General features: G+C 37.2%; 1 protein-coding gene across 2 annotated transcripts; it reads right to left on the bottom strand.

The window, feature by feature from the left end:
- Nucleotides 1–543: 543 nt before the first annotated feature.
- On the bottom strand, nucleotides 544–18,219 carry myo1hb (myosin IHb). Of its 2 annotated transcripts, none has more exons than XM_056745535.1 (32): nucleotides 18,130–18,219; nucleotides 13,209–13,370; nucleotides 12,629–12,744; nucleotides 12,283–12,481; nucleotides 12,111–12,191; nucleotides 11,853–12,032; nucleotides 11,674–11,772; nucleotides 11,477–11,590; nucleotides 11,331–11,402; nucleotides 7,851–7,970; nucleotides 7,688–7,755; nucleotides 7,214–7,319; nucleotides 6,883–6,963; nucleotides 6,704–6,795; nucleotides 5,698–5,792; nucleotides 5,567–5,613; nucleotides 5,032–5,112; nucleotides 4,689–4,794; nucleotides 4,480–4,597; nucleotides 4,099–4,212; nucleotides 3,921–3,997; nucleotides 3,720–3,788; nucleotides 3,556–3,640; nucleotides 2,932–3,094; nucleotides 2,738–2,821; nucleotides 2,560–2,653; nucleotides 2,384–2,439; nucleotides 1,954–2,089; nucleotides 1,594–1,664; nucleotides 1,360–1,457; nucleotides 1,105–1,204; nucleotides 544–974 (listed from the first exon to the last, which is right to left on the bottom strand). In XM_056745535.1, exons 1-32 carry the CDS (start codon nucleotides 18,148–18,150, stop codon nucleotides 948–950), a joined length of 3,132 nt encoding a protein of 1,043 aa, XP_056601513.1. In that variant the 5' UTR covers nucleotides 18,151–18,219; the 3' UTR covers nucleotides 544–947. The 2 variants fall into 2 exon arrangements, with proteins under 2 accessions (XP_056601513.1, XP_056601514.1); XM_056745536.1 differs by lacking the exon at nucleotides 18,130–18,219 and adding an exon at nucleotides 14,588–14,611.
- Between the last annotated feature and the right edge of the window lie 594 nt (nucleotides 18,220–18,813).

The raw sequence follows: 18,813 nt of genomic DNA, 5'->3' as shown, positions 1-18,813 counted from the left end.
TTATACATAATCTCATGTTATTTTACTATCAAAACTTTCCAATGTTCAATTTAATTGTTATGCCCCGTAGTATAGGAAACAGAAGGGACAAATGTGCACCAAATTCTAGTCGTCAGTCTTCCACATTTTATTTAATTGTGAGTTGTGACACTGAATGCAAATAGTTTGCAAAATGGCAGAAGTGAATTTGTGGAAGCAAACAAAAAACATATTAAATTAAAATGTGTGCACTGCATCATCATTAAAAAGAAGTCAGTTGTGATTGGCTTACATCTTGGTTCTTTCTTTTCTTTCTTTCTTTTTCTTTCTTTCTTTACAGTTTTGCAAATAGATGTTTTGCTTAAGTTTCCCTGACATACATAGCCATCTCTAACTATATGTTTTTTCAGTGCAAAGCAGGAGATGGCATGCTAAAAGTATATTGTCATGTTTTGGCAGCAGAAGGATAGAATGCCATAACAAAACTGACATATTTAAAAATCAGAGAAATTGATGTTCACTTTTTGTCTGAATTATTATCTTCCTAAGAAGGCACAAAGAAAATGAACAAATACAACATTTTATTGGGAGGGTATTTTCTTTCAGTAAAATATATATTTATGATTTGCACAAAGAGCAAGCAAGACAATCTAAACTCATGTATATGATACTATTTATAGTAATTGATCATAAGATGATGGATTTTAATAAAAAAAAAACATGACATAAAAACACAATGCGCAGTATATGCTTAAAATACACAGTAAACCTTGCGTATAATGAAGACATTATACAAATTAAAAAACACTAATGTAATATCCCATGCTGTTTTCCTTTTCTCCTCAAAGGGAAAACTTACAGTGATATTTATGTTATTTGATGACTTGGAGTGGGGATTCAAATGTTAATACTCTATAGTGTAGGTTTATCTTGGGGTATCAGTAAACATTAAGAAAGCAATTAAAATGTCATCGTGATTTTGTCCCTGCAGATTCCTGAAAAAGAAAAATGTAAAAACAACATTTTTATTGAAATTGTATGTATTCTTTTACATACATAAATGGTAAGATAATGGTACATAAGATTACACTGTATAATATGTTTAACATATGTTAGTATACCCACCACCATCAAGTGTCCATTCTTGGCTCTGTAGACCATGAATTCACTGCTGCTCTTGAAATCAACAAACCCCTCTTTACCAGGCTGGATATCAAACCTCACGCTAAAAAATGTAAAATAAGTAGTGCAAATATAAAACACTCTTGTTATACAGTATACACTTTTTACATTTAGCACTAGCACATATTAAACACTATTAGTTCCATCATGTTTATTCATTATTAAACAAGGATCATTTGCAAAAAAAAAGCATCTCACCTTCCTTGGACAACTTTAACAAGGCTGTTGTTTTTTGTCACGACACACATTTTTGTCAATGCCTCAAATAGATAGTTGCACTGCAAGACCAGGTCCCCCTTCAAACACAATAACCAATACAAAAGTATACATATTAAAAAACAGAGAAAGCCATAAAATACTTTTCAATCATAATGCCTCCATAAAGACTTTCAAATTGCAATACATTTATTTAAATAAATAAAAATCACCTACTTTTTGCTTTGTGTCTTCACATGCAACATGGAGAATCAGGAAGTTGTCACTTAAATTACTGACAGACACCCCTGTTAAAACAATTTGTCCTTATAAACATAATATGTAAACAAGCATTTGATCCAATATATTATGGAAATGGATTCAACATATTGCCTAATTTAGAAATGAGGCGTGTTTGTCTGGTCCAAAATAAAAAGAGACAATATTAAATGAAATACTATACGGTCCTAGGGCCATGTCTCTACACAATTATTGCTAACAGCGTTTATAAGACCAGTAGTTACACACAGTTCAACATATAAGCATGAGTCAAAAAAACAGAACCAGAGACTGAATAATTTAGCATTCTGAAATGACCTTTTAGTGAGCTGTAATTCACCCTCTGTTTGACTTTGGCATCCTCAACCAGATACGCAGCCGCCTGAGTGAAGATCAGCTGTCTGAAACGTGGCCGAAAGCCATTCCTGTCATACTTAATCACTGGAACACTGTACTGTACAGGGCGAGATCACAATAATGTTGACTATCTAAACATCAGCCTGACTGAAATGTTGGTAATCGTTAAATAATGGGCACTACATGTTTTCTGAATACAGAACTTAGAAAGAACTACAAACCATCGATATGTAAAAGACAGAAAGCATTCTTGGAGCAGTTAACAATTTCAGTGTCATATCTGGAGTTCTGTCTGTACCCTACAGGGTGATGATTTAAAGGATCTTTTAAAGAAATGTAAGTGATCATAGACAATAGAGGATTTACAGTAACTGTTGTTAGTTTTACATGCCTTAATGCCTTCTGGACACATCATCTGTAAGACTTTAATGGTTATGTCCTGTTCACCTAAAGATAAAAATCAAACAAAGCGATTATCAAAGTAATACATTGGCAATAACATTCATACGATTGATCTTCTTAAAGAAATATACTGAGCAGTTTACTATCAAACACATAACATCTTACTTATCCTTGTGTCAGCAAAGGGTTGGCATACGCTCAGAGGGTAGCTTTCTTTTTTGCCTTTGAATAAGTCACTGGTCAGTGCTTTAATTTGCAGCTGAAAATAAAATGGAACTGTGACAGATTATAAAACATCAAAATATGTGTTGAGATAAATGAGAGGGGAAAAAGACTGCGGTACCTGCGTCTTTCGCTGTGCTGTGATCCCTCGAACATACTTCCGCACAAGGAGACGTGTGTGTAGCTTATGCAAATGCACAGAGGCCTGCACAATTGACAATGTATATCTTCATTACAGTGAAATCATATGAATCTCTGCTTATAAAAAAGATATGAATGTTTTACACGCAACAGTGTCTCAATGGATGTGACAACCTCTTGCATTATGGGTGCAGGAGTCAGCCAGGTGCTTTTGTCTAATACTGATTTTGGCAGATTCTCTTTGAGTCGAGTGAGGTAGCTCTGTCGGACAAAGGCCAGATATTCAGAGTTGTCCATGCTGACAGGCTGATTCCTGTTCATGAAGCCCTTAATAAACCTATTAAAAGAGAGGAATGTTATAACCACCTAAACCTTATTATTAAAGCTCATAAATATGTATACATTCTTGAAATCATAAAAACAAAATGATGTTTGTCATACACTAAGTAACAAATTGTGAGAAAACAAAATATTAAAATGCATATGCATGACCAGTTACAGATTCACTAATAACTTTAAAGGACCCAGTCTTTTGCTGTTTTTGAGGCTTTGATTATGTTTTTTGGGTGTTTAACCACGGATGTTCATGTTTCTTGTTTTTAAAAATGGTCTATATTACACATATTTCAAGTCTATTGTTCACTGCTTTCCCACTTCTAGCAAAGCATCTGGATTTCTTCCGGTATATATAAAGTCCCTCCCTCCGAAATGATCTGATTGGTAAAGGTGAACAGGTCTGTGGTGATTGGTAACCCACTTAGAATGTGTGACGTGGATCTGACAAGGTAATTTTCTTACTTCTTGATGACTTTGACAGCCCAGGATCTTCTTTCCCTCTCTTTTCTGGCCTGCAGGCTCCGCCAACACGTCTCAATCTTGGTAGCTGTAAAAATAAATTAAAAGTGATGCACTGCATAGTTGATGGTTTAATTTAGTGTTTTAAACAAAAAGTGTCCAAATACCTGCTTCTCTTTGCCTCTGATACTCTTCTCTCCCCTTGTAACCTTTGTATTTTGCCTGAATCCTTGTGGCTGTAGCAAAACATTTCAAGGCAGTGAAACGTCCATATAATTGACTTCCATATAATTGCCAATTCTATCTATCGTTTAATTAATCTCTATACACTCTACATTATTTTGACCAGGTCTGACTCTGAGTCTTACCCAGTTCATGCTTGCAGACCTCAAATGCATCTTCAGTGGCAAAAAGAGTCCTGGGATGGCGAATGAAGATTTTGGTTCTTTAAGAGATAGATGGGGAAAGAAAATAGCATCTAGATTAATGCAGGAAGCATCAGCAGCACATGTCGTTCTTTTTAAGCAGTACAGTATATATAGTTACCTTCCCATCTTGTACTCGTCTGGTTTGTAGCCAAGATGCTTGATAAGTAGCTGCACTCCTCCTGCTGGTGTCCCCTTCCAGTGTGGCCATGTGTCTGGACAAAGAGCCTTATATCTACAAAGATCAACATGGAGGTTTGTACAAAGGTGAGAGAAAACAAGTTTTCAGAAGATGAGCGCCCAATGAAACAGTATGGCCAAAGATAGTTTCAGTTAACAAAGTCTTAGACCATCTGTAAGTTTAATAAGGGCATTGAGGGTCTAGGCAAGGACATTAAAACAACTCTAACACATCTTTCCGAAATTTGAGTCAGAGTTAATTAACTGTATACAAACCCATGACCTTGGTATTAGCGTTCTACTGTTGAACACACAAACGCACCTTTTCAGGAACACTTCGTATCTTCTCCTATAAGCAAATCCAGCACGTCTTACTCTCAGGTGCTCCATTAACCCCAGGTACTTGACCTGATGTCTCACCATGACATCATCGAAGAGACCTGAGAAAAGGTGAGTGAGAATAAGGTCACTGGCTCTTGTAAAACATTCAGCAGACAAAACTGCTAACCAGAGGTGTGAAGTGAAAGGTACCTGGCTGCTTGCGGTGGTTGGGTTTCAGACACCGTATGTACCATGGCTCTTTAGACATGAGAATTTCAGTGAGGCCTGTAAGGCTGGTCTTAAACTGGGTGGACACCTGTTATGAGAAGATTACAAGTCTATACAATCTGTAAAGTCTGCATAAAATGCCTGTATATCATGAATGCTGTTCAAGTAGAAAAAAATATATTTATATTTCACTTTTTGACAAAAAATAAGTTGCTCCCTTGTTTTCAATGAGAACCTATATAAACAGTTTGCAGATTTTCTCATAGCTATGAAGATGAACCCTGAAAAGATTGTCTGATTAAAATGTTAACTTCTTTCACTGTACCGTCTCAGGTCTTTTCTTGCCATCAGGTTCTATAGCCGGGAAGCAATGCTGGATTATAATGTTCTTAGACTGTCGCATAACCTAAATACAAAATAAAGCCGCAAGCGGCAATTATTGGGGACCAAGCACGTTTCACTATACCCAATAATATGACATATGAAATTGGTCTCAGGTTGACAGTTTTTAGAGATTTACAGTGCATTTTAGTCATTACACGTCTTTTATCACTATGTGGGCTTTGTATCCTGGGCTCGAACCCACAACCTTCCTTTTTGTGGCGCAATACGTTAGTATGTTAAAACTTTATTTTAGTGTTTGCCTAAATGTAAAACTACTGCCAATGCCATTTAAGCTGAATAGGACAAGTTAAATTGGTCTTATGTTTCCAAATTTTCCATGACAGCAATATATTTCACCAACTGAACATTTATTTAGTGTATATACTGTATATACAATAAATACCAAAAGGTGTAAATTATTATAACTGTTCTCAGTCCTGATGTTCAAATAAAGAGAGAATATTCGTGGTTCTTACCTCTTTAATGTTTCTATACAGAAGATCATTATTTTTGTCAAGAAATCCTGAACAGAGGAAATCATACAGAACAGGCTAAGGAATCTGTTTTCTGTAGTATGTATCTTAAAATTTAGTATTGAATAGCTTACCAACAACTGAATAAGTAACTTCTCCAGCATAGTGCAATAGACGAAAATCCCCTCGCCCCAGGGTCTTGCGTGTTTTCTGGTCAGCCAATTTGTGTCTGCAGAGACAATGAATATGAATAAAACATAACTAAAATTCTTTGCAATGCATTCTGAAACTTAAATCTCTTAATCTCTTAAATATGTTAAAGCGGTAGTTCACCCTGTCATGAGTCTACCTTATCATGTCATGTGTATTCTTGGCCTTGTGACAGATTCTATACTGTCTCTCCGGTCCTTGTCTCTGTTCCCTCTCTCCCTCTCGTTTCCTCGTTAGCTTTCCTTGAGTGTTTGATTCCCTACACCTGTTCCCTTGTTAATTATCATTTGCCTGTCTCCCTTTAAAAAGTCCTCATGTCTATTGTCCTATGCCAGTTGTTTTGTGACACATCTCTGATACAGAGAGTATTGTTTATGTCAAGCTTGTTGTCAAGTCAAGTCAAGTCAAGTCAAGTCAAGTCAAGTCAAGTCAAGTCAAGTCAAGTCAAGTCAAGTCAAGTCAAGTCAAGTCAAGTCAAGTCAAGTCAAGTCAAGTCAAGTCAAGTCAAGTCAAGTCAGTGTAGTGTAGTTTGTCTAGTTTTGTATTCATCTCGTCTACTTAGTATGTGTTCATGTTGTCTACCATATTCCCTTCATCATTATTGTTTTGGCCCCTCGTGGGCCTTTTGTTTTGTGTTTTATATTTTCTTACTAAAAAGTCTGTTGTCCATTGCTGCCTGCAATTGGGTTCTTCCTCACAATTCATGACACACCCAAAAATGAAAATTCTGTCATTTATTCACCTTCAGATTGTTCCTAGTTTGCAATATGTTTATTTCTACAATTTGAAAGTGTAAGATATAGTATGGGATTGTGGGGTGGATTATGCTTTTCACATAAAATGTCCACAGAAAAGTAAAAATTACAACAATCATCAAAGTTCTGCAATAGTTTAAAAATGGTTTAATGTCGAGTATAGCACATTACTCACGTTACAAAATGAGGATGACCAGACATCTTCCCCTCCAGCTTCTCCAGGAATGTAAAATCTGTGGCCTCTCCAGGACGCAGGCATTCTTCATCCTTAAATTATGGAATATGTGGCATTAAAACTGTGTATGGCTTGACCGGGCATTTGGCTTTGTGTCCGCATGATTCATTTTAACTAACCAGGACTGATATGATGCCTCTATGCTTTTCCTCCACAAGGTCACAGATGATCTTATTGTTGAAGTATGGCACTGCCTCCCACTAAAATAGGTCAAGGGGGGCAAAACGCAAGATGATAAAAATATGGCAAAGCATAGAAGCCGAGATTGGATCACTAGATGGGGTTTCATTTGGGCGGTGAAGAATAAAATATAAGATTTCACCAGTGATTGTTTTTAAAGTATGTTTGAATAAGAATAAGACATTTTTAAAACTATACTAAATCTGTAGATTGAGACTGCTATAAGACTTCAAGCAGGCTATTTGAAGGTGAGAGTGTGTTGATGGTCACCTCGATTCCCTCCATCTCATATTCCTCCTGCTCTGATTTGAGGGTGAGCTCGATAAAAAGCTGCTGAAGTTTTTCATTGCAGTAGTTTATGCAAAACTGTTCAAAACTGTGAAGAAGAGCACTTGTTATCATCAAAACATGAAGAATTTGCTAAATAAATTGTATTATTGTAACACTGTTTGGTACATAAATTACAAAATCTGTGAATCCATACGGTACAACAACATACAGTAAATATTTTACAAATGCATAACGATAAACCGGCAAAATAAAAACTACTAACAATATACTGTGTTTCTGTATAATGATGGCCCGTTTATTTTTTAAGAAGTGTCTAGAGGGCTTGTTCTAACACAAATGTTACTCCATATTTTTTTTGTGAACTAATTAACCCCTTTAAAAATTGACTGCGGCATTCTGTGTAAAAAAAGCTTTACAACAAGTCAGATTCTAAGTGTTGTCCTTTACTGTTACCTGTTTACATCGAAAACTTCAAATCCATAGATGTCAAGCAGTCCAATCACAGTCTTTCTGGTTGAGTCCTGCATCAATAATAACAACCGTTTATTAATCTACTAATTCATCAATAAACAATGTATCTTTAAAAAATATTATGAAAAAATATAGACATTCCTACCTTGTTTACTAATGATTCATTAATCTTGTTAACAAGCCATGAGAATGTCCGACCATAGATGGCTTTGGCTAGTGCATTCCTGGCATATTTTGCATGTTCAACTGTGAAAGGGCTTAAAACCTGAGAACAGAAATATTTAATTTAATGTGACTATTTCACATGTAAAAGCATAACCAGAGTTATATAGTTCAATAAAACCAATTAAAACATTAGAACACTATTCTATTTATTTAAAAACGGAAACAACTCAAGAATAGTTTCTAGCACAGTGGTTCTCAACCGGGGGGGGGGGGGGGGGTGTTGGGGCGCGAGTAGGCTACAGGATGGGAGGGAAAAAAACCTGAAAAATTAAATTTGCACATTTTTTTATCACTGAACTACTGTCATAAAAAGTTAAAGTTTTGTATATACATAACTCCTGAATAAAAATTAAAATGTGTTTGGAAGATTTAAAAAAAGAGTTTTGAACAAATTTGATTGGTTTGTGGATAGTGAGGGCAAATGCAGGTGATAAGCGGTTTTCATTCAAACGATTCGTTCAAACGGCCGATTCATCAAGAATGAGACAGATGTTTGTGCATGGGTCATTGAATCTTTGACTCACCCGATTCGTTTAAAACACTGAATCATTCAAAACACGATTGTGTGTTGCTGTGAGATGCGCTATGCTGTGATCTTCGTTTGGATTCATCGGATCTATTTTCGCTGCTAAAATAGACCAAAACAGTCATTATTTCGTCTAAAATGTAAGTGACTTAATATTATTAACTTGTTTGTTGAACTGTCATATGAAATCAGTGTCACATTTTCAATCGTGAGGTGATGGTAAATGGTGTTTTTGGAGACTTTTGTGGTGTTTGGAAACTCGAAAGCACGAATCACTCTGCAGTTAGGCCAACTGTGCACAACGAGCAGCGGCTGCTGCCGTGAGCCCCTCTCCCGTCCAAAATCACTCACAGGTGGTCAGTCTCTCAGTTACCTCACGCAGCAGTCAGAGCAAAGAGGAGACACACACCCCTCGGCGTCCAGGCTGCAAATGAATCGCGCATGGCCGCCGCCGTTCCCGGCCTGGCTTACAGAACGGGGTGTAAATGTAAATGTTCACTCACTCTCACACAAAAATAAATCACTGCATTTAAATTGACTCACGACATAGCTCGATTTATATAGGCCTTTACTACAAAACCCCAACAGTCTTTTTGAAGACTAAACCCACAAACATTCTTGTTAAAGATTATATCAAATCTCAGCCCTTGCCAGTTATTTTTTTTAAATAATAGGCAGTAGCTACACTTAGCTAAAACTACCCACACGACTAAGACACACACAAACACACACACACACACGCACACACACACACACACACACACACACACACACACACACACTACAATCGTTAAGTATTAAAATTAAATCTGAATTGTCTGCAAAATAATTATTTTGTTTGTTTAATTAAAGATCGTGCCTAAGTCCCGACTGATTAGCCCCTGATACGTCTCTCAACATAGCCACACACACAGTTACATATTGCCTAAACTTTATTGAAAACACATAACCAAAGTGGAGAAATTTCTTGTGAGGACCAACAAGCCAACCAGTACAATGAAGCATACCTGCAGTTTGGGTTTACAGTCACGGCTGATCTGAGACCTCAGTGTGTCGTGTGTGCCGAGGTGCTGGCAAACGACAGTATGAAGCCCTGCAAATTAAAAAGGCACCTCGAAACAAAGCATGCTGGCATTAAAAATAAACCGGCTGAATATTTAAAAAAGAAAGCTTGATGGCCTCCATCAGCAACAGGCAACCATTTCACTCTGTCTAAACAGTGTTTGGAGGCATCGTATCTAGTGGCCAAAAGAATCGGTAAACTGGGTAAACCGCATACAATCGCCGAGACTCTCATTTTGCAGGCAGCGCAAGACATGTGTAGAATAATGATAGGTGATAGTGCAGCAGCCAAACTCGGTGCAATACAACTGTCCAATGACACAGTCGCTTGGAGAATTGTAGACATGTCCATTAATATCAGAGAGCAACTGATAGAGTTCGTAAAAAAAGAGTCCTTACTACACGGTGCAGCTGGACAAATCCACTGATATTGCTGGGCAGGCATAGCTCCTCACCTATGCCAGGTATCTGCTGCGGGACAAGGCGATTGAGGAGGATGTCCTTTTATGCCGTCCTCTTCAGTTGCACACTACAGGAGAAGCCATTTTCAGTGTCCTTGATATTTTTATCCGTGAAAATGTTTTGGCTTGGGACCGATGCGTTGGCCTATGCACGGATGGTGCGTAGGCAATAACGGGGCGTGAGCGTGGCCTAGCTGCTCGCGTTCAGCAAGTAGCTCCACTTGTGAAATGGACACATTGCATGGTCCATCGCGAAGCACTAGCTGCTAAAAAAAAGCTGGTTCTTTTTGACTCCGAGCTGAACCAATCTGTGAAAATGATCAATCTCATCAAATCATGGCCGCTAAACTCTCGCTTGTTTGGGGTCCTCTGACAGGAGATGGGGTCAGGGCACAAACAGTTGCTTCTGCACACTGAAATTCGCTGGCTCTCCAGGGGGTTGGTGTTACAGCGGTCGTATGAGCTGCGAGAGGAGGTGAAGTGGTTTTTGACAGAAATCAAATCAAATCTGGCGAAGCATCTGGATGACACTATGTGGCTTGCGTCTCTGTCCTATTTGGTCGATATATTTGACCGCTTGAACGGCCTCAACCTGTCTTTGCAAGGCCGCGGAACTCATATTTTGCTCCTTGCAGACAAAGTGCACGCCTTCACACAAAAACTAGACCTCTGGCAAGGTCTAGTTTTTGTCAGTCGAGGGAACTGCGACATGTTCCCCAGCCTTGCAGACTTTATCACTGATGCAGGCACGTCACTCGATTTCTACTCTCTATTTCAATCAGCGTCTGAGCACCTGTCAGCAATGAGTAAACAATTTGCGACCTACTTAAGGGAGGATTATCGCTCTTTTGCGTGGGTTTGACATCCGTTTGTGTGCACAGCAAACGAGCTATCAATTGATATGCATGAACAGCTTATTGAGCTGAAGAGTTACAGTAGACTGAAGGAACTCTTTAGCTCCTGCCCTCTTTTGTCATTCTGGGCAGCATTGATGCAGGAATATCCTGAACTCTGTGACATCGCCTTGAAGATTCTCCTTCCTTTCGCGTCGACAAATATGTGTAAGGCAGGATTCTCAAAACTGACTGCACTCAAAACGAAATACCGCAATCGTGCACAAATCTATCTATCTATCTATCTATCTATCTATCTATCTATCTATCTATCTATCTATCTATCTATCTATCTATCTATCTATCTATCTATCTATGCAAGGTTACGTGGGGGGGGGGGGGCACTGGCCCCAACTGCAATGAACCAGCTTTGGGGGGGCCCAGCTTGCAAAAGGTTGAGAACCCCTGTTCTAGCAAGTAATCAAACAATTAGGTAGAAAAAAGCTCTGAATCCTCACCTCCTCTGCTTTGGCTTCAATCTTTCTGTGAGTTAAACCCTCCAGTAACATGTTGGAAGGAATGCCTAATAGCTAATATAAGAGGAAAAGAGTAAGAAAGGAAAGCAGAAATATCCTAATATCCTAACACTTACAGTGAAGCATACCTTTGAGAGCCAGTGTATTTCTACACTGCTGTTTATTGTGGCATAACTCATAGCATTGGCCATAAAGGGGACATTGCCAAGATGAAGGACACTGGCAATGATTGCAAACAGATGCTGAGGAAGAACAATAAGTGTTAGTTTGCTTAATTTATAACCTTATGAGTTTGATCAATCCGGTCACTTTGACAATATCTCACCTCTATATCCTTTTCACTGAACTCAATGATGGTAAGAGCTTTCTGTAAAGTTTTCCAGTCACTCTTGTCATTGATGGAGCTCACTTTGGCACATTCCCCCTGTCCAGAAAATCAATGAATTTCTTATTTTTTATGTATGAAAATGTGGACTAATGGAAAGCATAACTGGTGTTTTTTACCTGAATAAGATAACGGTAGTTTTGACAATTTCGTTCCAAGCCAAGCCAGCGAAGAAGCTCATCCTCCCCTCCCTCAACCAACTGATAGAAGATGTGGAAGTTCCTCTCGCCATGATTTTGGTGGACGACTCTTGACTTCTCAAGTAAATAGCTTAAGATGTGGCCGCCAACTGCTGCTCCCTATACGAAACGTATTAAGATTTTTTATACCTTAACAAAAGCTAGCTCTACTTTTAAATATACTTATAATTCCTTCACCTGATGGTCAAACTGTATGTCCATATATTTTCCAAAACGACTTGAGTTGTCATTTTTCAGAGTTTTGGAATTACCGAATGCCTGTAGAGATAAATGACTGAACATCTTCAATACGTTCTTTTTTTACCTTATAAAGTGATACGTTCAGAATTTTCCACTGTACTCAACTGACCTCAAGCACTGGATTGGAAAGCAGGAGTCGATCTCTCACACCTTCCAGCAGTCTAGTGCTGGGACAGCTCCCCGCATAGAACTGAAGAACTTTCTTAGAGGCCTCGGTTTTACCAGCACCACTTTCACCCGAGATGAGGATGAAGTGGTTGTTTGTTTCACTTATCATGGTCCGATAAACATTGTCTGCAAGCGCAAATCTGAGAGGCCAGAAAAAATGATGATTCAGATTAGGTGCGTGTTTAAATCAAAGATTATATAAACTGCGATTCTTTATTAAAGCCATAGTGTACTACACCCAATGCAAGAAGCCAATGACAAAAGCAACCATATGTAAGCAAACTTACATATGAGGAGGCAGCTCAAAAAAGTTGACACCCATGTAAATGTCCATTTGTTTCTTGGTATAAATACCCAGCTCCTTATATGGATTTACTGATACCAACAGGGTTCCGATGTAGGTCTAATAGAAAAAAACATTTCAGGCATTAATAATGACATATGTCTCAATATCACCAGAGTTATAAATAAAACAAAGCAAGTCTGATTACTTCAACATTTAAAGTTTCTCCAAGGTAAAGGAAATATTTCAAGGCAGTAAGGTTGTGTCAGCAGTATCTTACACCCTGTTGAAGGTTTACCCTTGTGAGGTGCCCTTAATAACCTCATCTAGACTGAACTACAATATTTATAACACTCACTGCTGCATCATCAGTGAAGTAAGTTTCCAATCCTTCAAAATAAATAAATGAAGAACATTTTCATTTAGTAGCCCTGTCTGTGTTTAATGAGCTGCGTTCAGCATGAAATTCCCCATTATTCTCTGTCAATAATGAAAGCAACGGTGATACTGGACACTGCATTGCCAGCATAAGCCTTTACTTGAATTCTATTCTAGAAGGTCATCTAAGTGGGTGTTGCACTCACATATATAAGGTTCTCATTGAAGCGTTTTCTGAGGTTGTCTATGAATGCAGTCTCACTGGTGTAAGCGTCCAACAGCACAAAGTCCTGAATGCCCACCCGGTCCCTGGCTGTGAGAGAGCCCTCCATGTCCTGAAGGATCCGCTGGCAGCGCTCCTCTAAACTCTGTTCATCACAGAAATAAAAAGTAGGGAATATGAGTTAATAACAGGAATATTATGAATCAAATTAATACAAACACAAATATTTATGAACTTTCACAATCATACTGCAGTGTAGTTTCTGGAGCATTAACCATTCAGTAGCATACCACATTCACATCCCATTGAACAAATTCTGTCAACAATATGCCATAAATCAACCATGAACTTTCAGTGCTGAAGGTTTCTAATCTAATGTTTTCCAAATTTTACAGTGTCTATCAAAAGGGACTATCATCAATCAACACTAAACATGGTTGGGTCCTCCCTGTTCTTCGACAACCAGGAAGGATGTCGGTTTTGGTGTGTTGATAAAATTCTATTTTTAGACTTTTTTTTTAGACTTTTTTATTTTTTAGACAAATATTTGGAAAAGGTAACCTAAACTAAATATAAAAGTGTAAACTGAAGGATGGTCAGAATTAAGGGTATATATAGGGAAAAGATCATAAATATAATCAATAAATATTGAAAATGACCATCTAATGTAGTCATTAGATAACATGCCTCTACATAATCAAGTTGAAATATAAATAAAGATTTTGTAGATGGTCCATAATATTTGTTCTACCAAAGCATAAGCCATTACTATACAGTCTGGGAGAAGTCAATTGTGGGTAAAAAAACCTGTGTGGTCATTACAACTTTAATCGAAAATGTAATCTAATTTCACATATTCTGTCTAAAAATATATTCGTAGCATATATAACTTCAAATGAAAAGTCATTAAAAATGTAGTTTCATTTCTTACACCATGTCTACGACCGGCACGACGCAAAAAAATATTAAATATTGCAATTAAACGCAATTACATATTGTCCACACTGTATGTGTCGCGACACGATAAACCCATTAAGAACAAGCAGGTTGTCATGTCACGTCACGCCTGTTGCGTCTGGTGTAGACACAGTATTAGTATACAATAGAGTCACTGAAACATGCGCTTAACTGAAAGAAGTTTACATGGTCATTGTTACCAGTTTGCTTAATAGCATAAAAATTATGCAGAATCTTAAGTATTAGTTATAACATTGTCTGTTTTTTAAATTCCAAAACTTTCTGTTAAAAAAATGAAAAATAAATCAATAAATCCCAGTTATTCCATGTTTTCTGATATTTTGACCCCACCGTTCATGAGAAAGATTACAGTTATGCAGATAAAGTAACATTAGTGGCTCTTACCTTCAGCCCAGTGAATGGTTCCCTGTCTACTGCTATGAGCACTCTGTGTGATTTTATTCAGTTTTGTAAAGAGTATCTGTGATTATTTCAAGTACAACAGGAAACAATGTCATATCACACTCACCACTTCCACCATAGGAAGTCATTAATAAAAAGTTTGCTAAGGAAGTAGGGGGTCTGTATGTGTGTGACAAGAAACATCTGCCTGAAACAGAAATCATTACAGATTTATTGTCTTGTATCCTGAGCTCAGCAAAGTGACGGCTGGTCCTATCTTTTTGGTTCCCTTAAACCTGAGGGCAAATCTATTTTTATTCTAGATTACATGATTCCTCTGTGTTTCTGTCATGGGATGGAATTTGGGCCAAGGTCATGGACATTCAAAAACAGAATGTTCTTGTATGATGTTTCTAGTGCTGTTTATTTCTATGGATCGTGTGTATGGACACACACATATAATGTTTGAAATCACAAGATAAAGCATGTCTAATTTGTTACATATGCAACAAGGATAAAAACAAAACGCTAAATTCAACAAGTGATCATTTGAGAATTCAAGGACTAAAAATGTACTGATGTGACTGTTAAGTCAAGTGTGTACTGCAAGAAAAAGACCAGGTACTGGTAAAGCTGATACAACACTTTAGACCTTTCAACCAGCTAGCAAAGTGCCAAGAGGAAATGTAAAGTATCACTTGTTTATTATGACAAGCTTACAAGGTTACACCATCCAAATATTTTATTCGTATGAGTAGGTACCGATGTGTCTACTGAATTTTTTCAGCCCATAAAAATGTATCTGATCCTAAGAAACAAAAGGTTAATTTCCATTAGAGTTAATTTTCCTTGTTGGTGTTAGTGTTATCAGATACAGCCTGCTGCATTTCAGAGTGACACATCTAGACATTAAGGCTAATTTTAAAGCAGAAGGAAAGTCTATCTGTCTAACTGACCATCATCTGAGAGGCTAGTCTATTGTCCCAAAATTCCAATATGTCACAGGATCCCAGTGCTCAGCTCACAACATGGCTCGAGACTTCAGAAAGAAAAGGTCAGTGACCCACATTCTGACACAACACCATCTACACAAAATCTGTATTTTTTGCACCTATTATTTATGTCATCATTTTTTTGTTTGTTTTTATTTTTTAAAAAATTGAACTGAACTTCTCAGTATTTATGTTTTAATCAATACAGATGAATCAATTCATTTATAAACATGACAAGAAGTAATAATTTAAGCATTTTAAGTATAAATAAGTACAAAAAAACTTTTTTGCATCACAAATATTAGCAATTAATCTCATTAATTAACCTTTAGATAACACTGAAAAAAAGGTGAGATGATAGATTATAATCACTGTAAAAAAGGCATTTTTTTATTTAACATTAACTGTGCCAATCAAAAAATATATATGCAACAAGTCATACAATTTTGATTAGGAGAGAATATTTTTGTACAGTTATTTGGATGAAACTTTTTTCACAGACAAACAATAGTTTACAAAACAATCAATTACCTCAGTCAGCTCAACATCCATTACTCTTGTCAAAAAAGAGGAACTTTAACGTATTTGTCCACAGCTTAGCAGTGTGATAGGCCTTCAGTGCCCTGTTTGCCCGTCATGATGGGAAAATCAGACCGGCAGAAGACAGATCTACATTGATTTTCTTTCCATTAGTCAATATTCTTCGTTCTTTCGCTCTGTATTACATGTTTCTATCTTTAATCGATAATTGCAGTGCAAGTAAGGCTGAGCAGCACTATAATGAACTCAGTTCATGGGCTGCTCCAAGATGCTGAATGATTCATGCAAGGGCAGCAGGAGAAGATCTCATTCATCAGCTCTCGGTAGTGGCCGCTGCCCCACCATGTGTAACACAAGGCTCTGGAAACTCGAGCTATTACCCATCTCCCCCCTCCCAGTTTTCTTCTGCACGAAATTACAATGTTGGAGTCCAGTTACTGATCTTTGATTAGGTGGATCCATTTTCTGCTAATTACAACCCACTCACCAACACGTGGCATGTTGCCCATTCGGTGTAAAATAGCTTCCATTTTACATGCCAATGTATGCACAATCACTTAGATTGCTGGGACAGTTGGTCATGGTGCGGATGGAACCCGAGTCACTCGATGTTTAGCTCATGACTGTGATGGTGTGTAGGCTGCCTTCCTCAGGTGTTGTATGGGCGACGACTGACGCATTTAAGTCTCAACCTTCTTACTTTGGTCATTTTTACATGGGTCTTAGCATATGTCGAGCAATATCATTATTAGGAAATCATGTGATATGTAGAAAGGTTATTTTCCCAAAGAATGATACGTGACTTATTCGACGGCCTCACTGAGTTGGTATCAACTTACAAATCGCTTACAAAACTTACAAAAAAACTTTGCCCTTTTGTGTGAATTTCAAATAAACAGGATTTCCCATTAAACATTTCAAGTATTCTTGCAAGAACATGTCTAAGTCTGCCTTTATCATTGTGACCTTTTCCACCCACATCATCATCCGTCTGACATGACCCCATCACATGTTACTGCTTTAAAGGGACAGTTCACCCAAAACTGAAAATTCTTTCATCATTTATTCACCCTCATGTCATTTCAAACCTGTGTGACTTTGTTTCTTCTGCAGAACACAAAAATATATATTTTGAAGAATGTTGGTCATGAAACAATACTGGCCCTTATTGACTTCCATTGTATAGATACAAAACCACTGCGACTTTACTCAAAATATCTTTTGTCAATTGTGTTCCAAAGATCAAAGAGTCAGATACAGAACATGAGGGTGAATAAATAATGACAGACTTTTATTTTTGGGTGAACTAGCCCTAAGCCAAGCAGTTGCATTATGCATGCAATCAATACATATTCTTAATTCAAAGCTTTATCCACTGACCTAAGTAGTACACAGCATAAAATAGATTTTAAGGTCAATGTTTGGCTGATTACTTAATAAGATGTTATTATTTAAGATTCAGTTCAGTAGATGCAGTGAACTATCAATTATTATACTGATTTGACATTAAGGCACCGTAAAGTTGGTATATATGTGCTAACAAAACATGGAATCGCTATACAAAAAGGAACCCCTTACATGACATTAAGGTTTAAAAATATCTATGACATCAAAGTAAAGCTCAAGAGGTCAGAAATTCGACAGCAGCACAAATGGCCATGTTAACATTCATAGCCATAATTAGTGTCCCTTCATCCACCTTTGTCCTTATTTTTAACTTGGGAGTGCAAGAGGACACACAGTGATGGAGAAACAGACGCTGTCTCTCAATACAAGAACATTCAAATTAAAAAGAACTATAGTTGTCAAAGATACTATGTTTCTGAGACTGTAAAATATATACTATAGCAATAATGTTTAACGTCCTATAATGTTTCCTTTCCATACGAATTATCTCAAATTTAAGTTTCAACTCAAATAACATAAATTAGGTTAAGGTCAACTGTCTGGTGTCATGAAATATAATGCAGCCTAGAGCATAATCATTTTTTATGAGCAAATGAGAGATCTTACCTTAGTGTGCATGGGGTACATGTTTGATAAAAGGAAGAGCAAATTCACGTCCGGTTTTGTTTCTTTAGGAGTCCCGGGAGAGAATGGGGCAGTGCCAGCAGTGCAGAGAGGTTTTTGAACAGTGCCAGGCAGCGGTCCGAGATGATTTGAAGTGGGACACTGCTTATTATGGCTGCATCACCTGGATTTACGGACATACCACTATGAAACACGCTCCGCGTGGGTTTTCATAGTGTCCTATTTTTTTTTTTTAACTGCCCTCATTCCCGAATGCTCAAGGCAGACAGTCTAAATATAAACCTTGTATTTTTTTGTTGCAACTAAATCAAATAGCTAAATTAATATGGGTTTAGTATACATTAAATTGTGGAATTCTGGAAGGTTGGATCTGCCCAACTCTACATCAGAATGACCTGCTTTTCTTATTATTTTATTTTATTACATTTATTTTATTACATGGTTTATTACATGGCTTGGATTGTTTGCGCAGTACACATTAATTTAATACTTTTTAGATTTCAAATGTGTTCATGTAGTTTATAACTTATTTTTGTTCAGTATGACTTTAAAATGACTTTTTTAAATTATCAATTTTTTTTTTAATATATTTGTTATTATTAAATGTAATATTTATTATCAGTTGCATCTGAAATAATAATAATTAGTGTTTAGATAATATATGTC

This window comes from Triplophysa dalaica, chromosome 4 (assembly GCF_015846415.1).
Source record: "Triplophysa dalaica isolate WHDGS20190420 chromosome 4, ASM1584641v1, whole genome shotgun sequence".
Taxonomy (NCBI): domain Eukaryota; kingdom Metazoa; phylum Chordata; class Actinopteri; order Cypriniformes; family Nemacheilidae; genus Triplophysa; species Triplophysa dalaica.
The sequence above is the reverse complement of the archived record's forward strand: the minus strand, read 5'-3'. Positions and strand labels throughout refer to the sequence as shown.

What these genes read in the sequence shown, in the direction of transcription:
- myo1hb (XM_056745535.1), bottom strand. Translation starts at nt 18,150, where the DNA reads ATGTACCCCATGCACACTAAG. An exon ending in GAATTACAGCTCACTAAAAG is followed by an intron (nt 1,665 to 1,953) that starts GTCATTTCAGAA and finishes TTGTTTTAACAG; the next exon opens with GGGTGTCTGTCAGTAATTTA. An exon ending in GTTAAAGTTGTCCAAGGAAG is followed by an intron (nt 1,205 to 1,359) that starts GTGAGATGCTTT and finishes TACATTTTTTAG; the next exon opens with CGTGAGGTTTGATATCCAGC.